This window comes from Manacus vitellinus, unplaced genomic scaffold (genome assembly GCF_001715985.3).
Source record: "Manacus vitellinus isolate BGI_N305 unplaced genomic scaffold, ASM171598v3 scaffold_11_pilon, whole genome shotgun sequence".
Classification (NCBI taxonomy): domain Eukaryota; kingdom Metazoa; phylum Chordata; class Aves; order Passeriformes; family Pipridae; genus Manacus; species Manacus vitellinus.
In genome coordinates, this window is record NW_021938895.1 from 2,827,939 (window position 1) to 2,840,043 (window position 12,105).

General features: G+C 38.5%; 1 protein-coding gene across 1 annotated transcript in view; it reads left to right on the top strand.

Annotated features, from left to right (window-relative positions):
* CD2AP (CD2 associated protein) overlaps positions 1-6,583 on the top strand; it is an 81,117-nt gene extending 74,534 nt beyond the window's left edge. The window contains exons 15-19 of the mRNA XM_029965767.1: positions 540-652; positions 1,432-1,518; positions 2,129-2,310; positions 3,086-3,149; positions 4,254-6,583. Coding sequence (XP_029821627.1) covers positions 540-652; positions 1,432-1,518; positions 2,129-2,310; positions 3,086-3,149; positions 4,254-4,295 — 488 coding nt within the window. The 3' untranslated portion in view covers positions 4,296-6,583. The remainder of the gene's footprint in view (positions 1-539; positions 653-1,431; positions 1,519-2,128; positions 2,311-3,085; positions 3,150-4,253) is intronic.
* The last annotated feature ends 5,522 nt before the right edge of the window (positions 6,584-12,105 follow it).

Consider the following 12,105-nt stretch of genomic DNA (forward strand, 5'->3'; position numbering starts at 1 on the left):
GTGTATTTTCTTTAGATACTGCATATGAAAAAAACTACCCTGCACAGACATATGTGCAGTTAATGCTGTTAATTTACTTTCACCAATGTGTGACATACACCAGTGTGTACTTTACTGGGTTATCTTTATTTTTGTCTTAGTCAGTAAACTTGTATTTTCATACAAGGTTAGCAATAACAAAATAGGCTCTCAAGTATTTGAATATGGCAGCTCTTGAAAGAAGTAATAAATATGTTTTTCTGCAGATACTCGTTAGGTTTGTTTTATGCTGCCCTGCCACTACAGCAGTTATGTTCATAACTTGAAATTCATTTGAGTTAACTCTTAATTTTTTTCAAGGGGAAAATATGATTTGCCAGACATGTCCAAGTCATGTAGTTGTTTCATGTGGCTCCTGTATTGTATGTGCTGAAGGTCTTTGAAATAGTAAGAATTCTGAATTTTTTTTTTTTTTTTTACTTAAGGAAAATAAAGCGATAAAAAGAACACAGCAGAACTTTCTGGTCTTGATGGTGGTCTTTGTTTTCATCTCTTTCTAGATCTGTTAAGCTTTGATGATGTAATAGCTACCTCAGATAATCTGTCACACCCGACTGCGAACCGGCCCAAGATGCCTGGTAGGAGGCTGCCCTCACGTTTCAATAGCAGTCCTGTGAGTATATTGGGGGTGTTTTTGTCCTAGTGAACTACTAACTAACTTCCCAGGAAACAGGACTGCACTGGGAAACAGTCCTGTGAACCATTTACCCGAGAGCATATTGCCACAAAGGTTCGGTTCCTATAGACTGTGTCTAGAGGAATAACCATTCCCAGCAGGGAAGTGAATGTAAGAGAAACAACAGGATTGAGTTGCTTGCAGCTGGAGGAGTCTTTCTGTTCCATGGGGTGTTGCTGCAGGAAATATTCAGCTCTTCTGTCATGACTGATGGTGGAATAGGTGTTGCACATACACACAGTTTTGAAGGTGTCTGCAGTGTCTTACAAGGCTAGCAAATGGTCACTACAAATTTGGAATTTAATGTTGCTGTAACGTGAGACTTGTGATCTTACATGCTGATGTGAGATTGTCAGACAATGAGAAGCATGTGGGGCCAACTCCTTGAAATCAGTTTTTGTCATTGGGTGTTGTACAGTTCAGTTATGCCAGTTACCATCTGTAGTCACCAACCATTTATGTTTTATGGAAACACCTACAGGCTCCCCAAAACATCAAGGACTTTGGTATTGCAGATATGCTTGAAAACCCTGCCCAAGATTCCTATTTTTAAATTTAACTGAATATCTTCTAGTCTAGCAATTTTAAATTTCATTACTTATTTCCCCTTTACTATTGAATCTTTAGAAATATGTGACAGTTCTGGTTTTTTTTAATTTAATTTTAATTTTTTTTAATTCTGAAAACCTTTTCATTTTTTGTGAATGGTGTACCAGGGAAGTCAGAATGTGAGTCCAGAAAAAAATCTGAAGGTGCAGAAAGAAGAAGAAAGTGCCAAACCAAAGCCAGTTGAAACAAAAAAGGTATGATGACACCAAGGAGCTAGAGGAGTACCAGGCAGCTTGGTGTTCTGTTCATTTTGCTTGTGTTTCCAGTATAGGTTGATGCAATGACCTAAAGGCAAATGATTGTATTTAACTGCAAGTGAACTGTGTCATTTAGTATAAGTTCATAGTAAAAACTTTAGTACGAAGTTCATTTATCTTTGGTATAAAGTGCATCAGTTCTGATGAGAACTGTTGTATCAGGTGGTATTTCCCAAGTAACTTCCAGTTTTGCTCAGCCTTTGGTCTCCTGACAGACAGAACACCTAAGCAGATCAGCAAAGTGCACAAAAGTTTATTTATAATGATCCAATGGGCTCCATTAAACCACATTTTTAAGTGTAGAGAACTGGACTGTGAGTACTTTTTTAGTGCCCTCAGGAACCTCGGGGAAACTCTTAATTAAGAACTATTAATTATGAAATAACTATTTTGTGTATTACAGTAGTACCTTTGAACTGGACATTGTTTTACCTTTTAGATTGAATATTAAAGAAGCTTGTGCATGTTTAGCTCCCACCCTGTGTGTTGTAAGTGGTCAGTTCATAAAGTTTTTGTTTCTTAGCTTTCTACTAATTTATTTTTTCAGCCATCTGCATTCAGCCCAATTACATCTTCATCTCAGAGACCAAGTTCTGTCATACTTGACTTTTTACCTGGAGACATCCAACTTAAAGGAGAAACTGATGATGAAAAAATTACTATGGAAGAACTCAGGACTCAGATTAATGATTTGATGGGTTTAATAGACGCACTGAAGAAAGAACATGGGTAAATATTTTCTTTCTCGTCTCCAAAGGGATATATAGAGAATCTTATAAATGTCTTTATTGCCAGAATTAAAAGTAAGAAAATTATTGTATGATAATATATTAATATTAATTTAGAACTTTTCTTTCAAAGTTGATCCAACTAAATGTCCTAAATATGAACAAATGTGATGTCAGAATATTTTTGGAATTTGTACACATTTGCACTCCTGCATTTGCTACAGCTTTTTGAAAGTGCTTCTCAAACAGTTTATGCTTTCACTGTAAGGAAAAGTAGGTAATTTTTTGTGGCAATAATGTAATAACGTAAGTACCTGTGCTGGCCTTGTGTAACACTGTGCACAAGTGTTTGCAGTATTGCCATGACTGTTAGTAGAGAAAGATATTCAAACTGGTGATCATGGTGACTCCACCGTGTACGATCACAATTCTTAGCACTTTCTTGATTTTCTGTTCTAAGTAATTTGTTCTCTTTGTAGAAATTGCCAGGTTATTTTACCTTAAATTCAACTTTACAGGTTACATAACGTTTCGAACTTTTAAGTAGCCTACTTAAAATTGTGATTAACAATTAGGAATAGGTGCATTGTGATAGATAAGTGTTGGGAGTTGGTGGAAGCTCGTGGTCCAACAGATTTGAGTAACAATTCACTAGTGGGCATGTACCTTCATATCTGAATTTCACTTGTAAAATTTAAACAAAGCCTGTGTCCTCAGTGATGTGAAGATTTTTTCTGCCCCTCTCTAACTTGTATTTCTGGTATCTTTACTATTAGGAGAGAACTGGAAAAACTAAAGAAGGATTTGGAAGAGGAGAAGCTGTTGCGAAGCAATCTGGAGGTAAAGTTACCGGTTTGGGAAGGGGTGGGTAGTTCAGAAGTAGGCATTGTTTTGGAATTCGATGTCACAGGAAAGTCTCAACAAACCTGTTCAGTCTTTTTTTGCATTGCTGTGTTAGTGTGTGGTTGAATGAATCCTTCACAAGGCAGTTGGATGTATATAGAAGATCCAAGTTCAGCTTTTGTTACCTGGAATATTATTTCTAACAAAGTGTGTGGGTGTTGAGGTGTGAGTTCAGTTTAGTGTTGCTAGAAATATGTCCAACTGGACAGGTAGTACTTTGCTTTTTTAAGATTGAAAGACAAATTTACTTTAGGGAATCAAAAGAAAAACAGGGCAAAAGTAAACTGCTCTAAATTTTTGATGAAGTGTCTAAATATTAAGTGTGGATAATTGGCCAAAAGAACAGAATGCATCTGAAAAATTTCCTTATGAATGAACACCACTCCTCAATTCATAGATGAAGACCACTGCCTGCATTGCAGTATGATGCCATTAAGTAGTTAATAGGATGAGCTCATTGTAGGAAGTTATTTCAGTCTGGTACGAAAGGGCATTTTGTTTGTGAAGTAGTGCATCTTACTGACTACAAAGCTACTTTTGACACTTGAGAACAACTTCTGGTGAGTCCACTTTTTAACGTGTCTCTAAAGCAATCAATGCAGTTGCCTTAAATATGCACTGGGGATGAAGAAGAGGTAACTTCCAGGTATCCCCTAAGTGCATTTGAAGAAATACAAATTGATCATGGCACAGTGTTTTGTATGAAGGCTGTTGTAGAAAGTTACTCTGAGGTGATGATGCAGCATCACATTGGGACACATCAAGTGATTCCATAACTCAGCTTTGCTTTGTTCAGAGTGAGTTTATCTGACAAGATGTACCAGAACTGTAGGCAAATTCTTAATGATTTTCTGTTCCTGTTTGTTTAGCAATATGGTATTACCAAATCAGCTGTAAATATTGAGCTGTTATATGCAGTAATGTTACAATATTATTAACTTCAGTGTATTTGAAAATGTTACAACTTTGGTGAAAGCTCTGAAGACTTTCCTTTATTGCTACTTTAGTGCTAACTTTCTTTTCAAAATGTCCATTTTCCAGCTTGAAATAGAAAAATTGAAGAAAGCAGTGATGTCTACATGAGAGCTATGGACTCAATGTTTTTAACTCACCAGGAATTCAAAGCTGAACACAAGGAGAACTGACTCTTATTTCATAATGATGGATGCTGTTGTTCTACAGTCTTAAAGAAAAAATATAGTAAAAAAAGGAATATAGTCTTATATTCAGAGAGATAAGAAAACAAAAAAGAATAATGGTGTAATTTTTTTGCCAATATAAAAGAGGCCTTATTTCTTACTGTGCTGGAATTGCAGACCTTATTTTTTTGGTTTGCTAGAAAATACTACTGAATCTGTATAGAAAGGAGAGGGAATTCTTAATAGATTTTTATGGAATACCTGTAGCTTAATTTTTAAAGAGATGTATACTATAAATAGGGTGATCTATCTTTACAACTAATCTGTAAAATAGTCTATTGGGAGGGGTGGAATAACTGTATTGTAATTGTAGTCACTACTTTTCCCCTACACGCAAAAGGGAGTATATGATATTTGTATAATTTTGGCAGTCTCACCCAGGGTTATGCTGTTGTGCCTGTCTGCAGTGAGAATATTAATACTATGCTGTTTATAAGTTGAGTAATGAGATAGGAATTTGTTAGTGCAATGAAGCAGGTGAAACTCCTATGCATTGTAGTGAGAATGGATGATCTAATCCGAGTAGTTCAGCAGAACGGTTTGTCACTTGCACTATTGGATTAAAAAGGGACTTAGGACTGAATCATGACATTATGAAAAAATCAGTTTGTAAAACCACAAAATGCAGGAAATACAGAAAAAAGGCTTGAGTCCAGTCTTAACCTGATGTGCCTGAAATACTCCAGTATACAGCATGGAAAAGGAAACCTTAAGTCACGACGTCTGTGTACCTGTGTGTCTAAACTGAAGTCATCAGTCTTTGTAATGGTTCAATATGCATCTTGATCTGTTTTTACAGTAGTCAGGTTTTGTTTATAACATGTCTCCAAATAAATCCCTTTGGAACTTTGATACTCTCAAAAGGTCTCAATATTTATATATTTATGCCATGACCTTTCTCAGTATACTGTGTACCTCTAAATTTAATAACACCTTTGTATTTTAATGAGTAATTGGAACAATTGCTTTGACATGATTTTGCTGATGTCCAAGACAGAGTCTTTATTTTATGGAAAACAGTTGAGATCTTGTGGATTACCATTATCTTTAACCCCTGAGCTCAGCACTTGCAGCAGAACAATATACAAATAATATGCAAAGTGGTGGGAGACAATGGTATTTATTGCTGTGTTTGTTTGATTAAAGAATTAAAAAACATACAGCTTTAGAAAGCCAGTCAAAATGCATTAATTCTGTTAGTAATCAGCTCATCTCATTTTGATCTGCTGTAATTTAAATGAAAAAAAAGTGTCACATAGTTTGGCAACTTCACCAATTAAAGAAGTAATTAAACTTCTATTCATGGGAGTAGTCATACATATAGTAATTATTTAGTATGTCACTAGCTCAAGTGACATGGAAGTGTTGCTTCTTGAGAGTGTACTTTTTCCACAGTTGATGCATCATAAAACATTAAATGTCAGAAAGTCATCTGGAGGATGTTCATCAATTGCTGATTCAAATAGTTAATGAAATTTGATTAATATACTATGCAGGTATTGAGGAATATTTGCTAGTCAAATTGGTAATAAGCTGATTCAATATTAATGCTTTTAACTTCGAATTGCCTAAATGCACCACAAATGAAGGGTTGAGCCATGTGTTTATGTTGAGGAATCATGTGCAGCAGCAATGCTTCTCGTCAGACACTAAACCCTTGCTTGGAATTCACCCCGAAAGCAGGTGATGGAAAGCAAGAATTGAACCTAATGGAATACTCAGTTTTGTTATACAAGCTCTTCGCTGTGGTTGGAGCACGAAACAAATCTTGGGATGGATTTGCTCTGCAGAAGTTGTGCCTCTGTGTGAGCTTGTAGAGGATGAACAGAACAAGACAATCAGTTAAAGCCACAAATGGAAGGCATTTGTTATTTAATGGCCTTTGTTTGCTATAGCAATAAATGACCCAAGTGCAATGACTTGATTTAATGAACCCTTCTTTAAAAGTCGCTGCTATGAGTATTTTTAGCCATAAGGAAGTTGCCCTGATATGTGTCTGTCCTGTCTTCAGCCAGTGTTATGTACTGCGGTGGAGGGGGAGAGGGTAATGGTTTTGAAGACATTCCACAGTACAAGTTCCTACGAGCTGTGTGCTTCACTGACTTTATACTGGTGCTGTAAAATGATGCATGCTATCCAAACTCAGCAAATAAAATCAGTATAAAAACCTGTTCAAATGTCTTCTCAGTTCTGTTCAGGAATGATTTTGTATGCTAGTAAATCCTTTGCAGGAGGAGTTGCGGGGGGAGGGCAGGCCAAAGTATTTATACAGTCTCCATTTGAGGCTTTCAGATTTTCATTTGTTCACTGGGATGCTCTGGTTCCTGACTGTCAGGATGGCTTAGGATCCAAATATTTGGAAAGCTTACTGGGCTTTTTGCAAATGTAACTTCTCAGGATTTCTTCTTTCTCTCTTTTTTTTCCCCCCTGTTGGTTCATATTGAACTGACCTTAATGTGCATCTTCAGAGCCTCTTTTTAGGCTCCCTGTTCCATTCAGTAACATGGATGAATGCATGAAGCACTTAAGTGTATAGTGAAGAACTGAAGACTGTGGTGTGGGATGTTTAATAGGGATACATATGAGGGTAAAGGTAAATGAGGAACAGAACAACAAAAGGGTGTTTTTAAACTCTTAAGGTTTTTATTCAATCTTAACAAGATTCTCTAAAAAGGTTTTGTTTGCATACAAAGTATAGTAAAAAAAACCAAACACACCGAAATTACAGGTCTACTTTTTTGATTTTTTCCACAAAGATGACTTTTTTCATTAACGTTGCTTCATGGTAGTGAAGTTTCTGATGGAAGCCTGTGACGTCATGCAAGTTTCAACTTTGAGTTGTGTAGAAAAATATCTGTTGAGCTTTTAAATAAATACCTTGTATTCATTAAAGTCATAAATTTTCAGAAGTCTGTTAACTCTTTTCAAAGGGATGGTAAAAACAGGTTTTCACAGCTGCTTTTGGCTGCTGTTAAAGTTATCTGAGATGTTTCTGATCTCCGAGAAATCAAACAGCACAGCATTGTGGCAGCTGATCGTAGATCTTGAGTAATTGGATTTTGCAAGAGCTGAGAAGACAAACCACTCCCTTTGGGTGTCTGGGCACACACCTCCCAGCCTGAGGAATGAAAACAACCATGACCAGCTTGTAAAGCCTCAGACTGATACTGCTGGTTTAGGGTTTGGAGTGCCCCCCTTGCTGGAAGTCATGGTTTCAGTCTTTTTCCAAGCCCCCTGGGAGCACAAATTCAGTTATTCCTCCTGGGAGAAGCAGGTTTGCATCTGAGTGTTGCAGGATGCTGGTCTTTGTGTCCTTCAGAGGACTATTGCTGAGGTTGAGGAGATGTTTGACAATCAAGGAGCATTCAGTTTTGCCATCATAAGGGTTCAGAGGGTATGTAGAAGCACAGCTCCAGGTGACATGGGCTTTTAAAGCCTTTTAAAACAGGTGTCCATACTTCAACATGATTGGGTTTTGGCCCTTCTTACTTAGAGGTATTTTTTTAAATTCATCTCTACCTCCTGTTGTATCAGGTACAAGTAATTTAACCTTCCCAGGTGGGTTGTGTTGGCTGTGTATGATTGTGCTTGGCTAAATTCCTACTTAGTGCTGATGTGAGATGTGAGACTGGCTGTATCAAAACAGAACAGTAAATAATACCTACTTTTCAGCTAAATTGGAGACTTTCCTGTGGCTGAGGAATGTTTGGATTTGTGGTAGCAGACAAAATGACAGTATCTCAGGAAACCCTGTAAACATATTGCAAGGATGTGGAAAAATGTAGTGACTAAAGCTCTTTGAAAGCAGCCTTGTTAGTAGGAAGAGCTTTAGGAATTTCTCATCTGTTACAATAAACTACTTGCTGTATGTTACTGGCTGTTGGGAATCTGGCTGTTGGAGGTGAGGTGATATTTAGGAAAGCCAGCAGTGGCCATGGCACGAGGTTCATCAGACAATTGTCACCCCTTACAATCGGGTGTCCCTAAAGAAAAGGTTATTACTTGCTCACTGAGCTTTTCAGCTGTGCTCCTGTCAGCACTGTCATCTTGGATTTATAAAGGGTGATGCATTAACTTGATAAGATTTTGTTTTGGGGTGTTAAGAAGGTCTGTTGCTCAGAGAAGTTGTGAATGCCTCATTCCTGGAAGTGTCCAAGGCCAGGTTGGATGGGGCTCTGAACAACCTGGTCTAGTGGAAGGTGTCCCTGCCCATGGCAGAGGAGTTGGAACTGGGTGATCCTTAAGGTCCCTTCTGACCCAAACCATTCTGTAGTTCTGTGAAATACAGAAGAGCAGAAGCTGCCTCCTCCACCAGGAGGAAGGGTACCAACCACATGGGTGTGATTCATCAGTGTGGACTCCTGGCAAAGGTGGCAATCTGGCAGTTCTGTGGGTGTGTTTGTAACTTGTTTTGTCATTTTGCAGTGCAATACCTTCATTGTCATCTGCAGATTCCTTAACATTAATCCAGTCAGGCAAGACAAGAAGCAGCTGGTGCCCAAGGTTATTTCTTCATGGGAAAACTCCAGCTGAATCAGAGCACCCAGGGAGCACTGGGTAAGGCTGTGAGAGTGAGACTGGGGCACAATGGCAGCAGATGAATGGTTAGACAATCACCTCTGATACCTTGATGATCTCTGGCTGGGTTAACTTTGCTTAATGCAGAACCCAGACTTCTGAAAACGGTGAGTACTATCACAAAACTTCACTATTCCAGAACTGCTTGGGAATTATCTGTGAAATTGGTTCATTCATAATCTAAAATGCATGTAATTGCTGTGGCTGTATTTACTTTGCAATTACTTCATCTGTTTTACATTCTCTTTGCATCTTTGGAAATAATTACTTAACCTCTGATTTTTTTTTTCTTGAAGTTTTGTAATTGGTCTCTAATCACGGTGCTGTAACTTTTAAGAAAATCTGGAGTTTTCTTATGGCTAAAGTTAACTATAACTCTTCTCAGAACTTGCTTTATTTAAATTTTTTAAGTGTGATTCCTTTAAAAATACAACTAATACCATTCTGGGAGAATTAAGAAATTTACTTTTTATGCTTGGATGAGCATGCTGAACACTCTGAAGTCTCCTGCTGCAGCCTCAAATTGCATGGTAGCAGTGGCAAGTGATCATGGCCATTCAAGCCCTAAAACTAATAGATTAGGTTCTGTAACAATGGATTTAGTATTTTTATTAAATGTTAAATACACACAGTGCAAGTTTTTACTGTTTGGGAAAATATATTTGTCCAGCTAATTATGGCAAGGTCACTATAAATTTTAATTTTGTACAACATGAGCTTGTAACTTTCCCTGTAAACTTAACTATAGTTTGTCATGTGGAGAGGGAAGAGAGGTGACTCCAGGTGATGGAGAACCCTTTAACCAGAGACCCTGGGTCCACCAGTGTGGGGGTGTAGCTACCACATTTGTCACTGCTTGGGCAGAGCCCTCTGGTAGCTGTGCCCATCTGGGGCCAGACTGCCATGCAATGCTTCCTGCCAGAAGTTAAAAGCAAGAACATGCTTGGGGTAGAGTCAAGGAAGATAGTTTTGTAGGATTTTATGAAATACTTCAGTTTTAAGCCAACAAGAGTGACAGAGTAAGGGATTTGAATTTGAGGCTATGATGCATTAACCAGCATATGGATTACTTTTTAAATACATGATCAGTTTACCTTTCTTTTTACTGTTTTAAGAGGCTCTTTGCTCTCTTGTAACCACTGTCCCTCCACTCACTCTTTGCTCTTTCCCTTCTGTTGAGGGCTTTGAAATGACCTGGAGGAGGATCAGCAGCTGGTGACGGTCTCCTGAGCTGGGTGGGAGAAACCTGTGGGTGTGGAAGTGTCTTCTCACTAGAAAATCCTTTTCATGTGAGAGAGTATTGACAACTCAGCTGCTCGTGTACCTGTGTCCCGACAAAACAGAATCCTCTGGAAGAGAGAATTAACATGTTTACAGCTGCTTAAAAAGTCAGGCATCAGTGGTAGTAGACAGTTTATGAGAAGAGATAAATTATCCTCTGTCTGGAGTGCCATAATTGGATGCTTTGGAGGAGGAGGACTATCTGTATATGCCTTCATGTGGCCCTGTGTCACTACATCCCTGTTTTTTCCTAAAGTGGCAGTGACTTGCTGCTGTATTACTTGTTTTGCTCTAAGCTTCTGTTGCTGCACAGTGGTTTCCTTGGCGGATTCTTGCATTGGTGAGACTGGGAGGTTTCCATGATGAGTCAAGCAATGCAGCTGAGCGAGATCAGTGTTTCACTGGCAACACGGGCCAGTATCTCTGTGAGCCTGAGATACCTGGAGGTGTCCCAGATTTCTGCCTCACTCAAAGGTAACAGCCCTGGGTGGAGATCCATTGGTGATTAAATACAAAATGAATGTGAATTAATTAATGGTGAGGCATGATGAGCTCAAGGATTGTAGCTGTGAAATGGAATTAGGGCTACGAGCATACAATCAACATTAATGACTGCAGAAATCGGGAAAGAATTTGATACAACCTTTTGCCTCAGACCTGTAGGTGTTTCCCAGCCACCTCCCCTTCTTTGGCAATATTGATCCAAGTATTTTGGTTCACTTCTCCATATCCATTTTGTTTCCTAATAAAGCTAATGGCTTGTAGCTTTTAACCCAGAAAATGCTTTTCCAGTTAGCAGTTGAATTCAAGAGGCTGTCACAAGGCTCTCCTTTAGAGCTAGCTTAGAAATTCAGTGCATCAAGCTCTACATTTATGATTATTTCACAGTTAAGTAATAAACCCACAGACCTAAAAGCATAGAAAGGTGTGAACAAATGTCACAGATGAAAGGGGCAGCCAGCTGTGTGCCTGGGCCTTTGATGCTGTCAGATGGTGAGAGCTTGGAGTCTCCTGGATGGGAGAACACATCTCTGCTCCATCAGTACAGGACCCTTTGTACTTCTGATCTACATCATCTGTGCTGATCAGTATGTGTCAGGGGAAAATTGAGTGGGTCCTATCAAGGCATGGTGGTTTGATGAGCTTTTCCTTGTTGCCATCTCCTGAAATCTAGTAACCATCCTGCTTTGCAGCTGAGCATTTGTTTTGTGCTTTAGTGTTTTCGCTCACTGGTTTTATGTTTTTTATTTTTTAGTAAATGACCTAATCTACTTATACATCCACTGATAGAAGATCAGTGTCTCAATTCTTTTGAATGCAGAGCAGCTGTTGCTTTTGCCTTGGACATGTAAAGCATGTAATAATCAGGTTTGATCTAAAACATTGTTTTTCCTTAATTTCTTTTACTGAATTATTTTCCTCCAACAAATATGCCTGTAACAAGTTGCATCCCAGGATGTTTAGCTTCTATCAAGGACCACAGGAAGCTTCATGGAGGGACCAGAGGTCTGAATCCACCTGCAAAGGAAATAACTCTTTACTTGGTCTGGTCCTTGTTTATTAGTTTTTGATATCCAAGGCCTGAGTGCCCAAGTTTCTTACCTCATGATGGGGCTCCTCAGGAACTGCCCAAGGAGAGCAGCAGTGTCGAAGTGGAGGCAAGGCTGTCTTGAATCACTTCTAAAGGGACCCACAGGCTGAACTGCTTTAATAAGCTCTCCAGCTCTCGGTTTACAGTAAATTATTAATGCAGTAACTTTCAGTGTTGGACAGATTTTATGTCTTTTTTTCTTTTTTTTTCAAGAAAGGGCTCACAAATCATTCTCAGTAAAGGT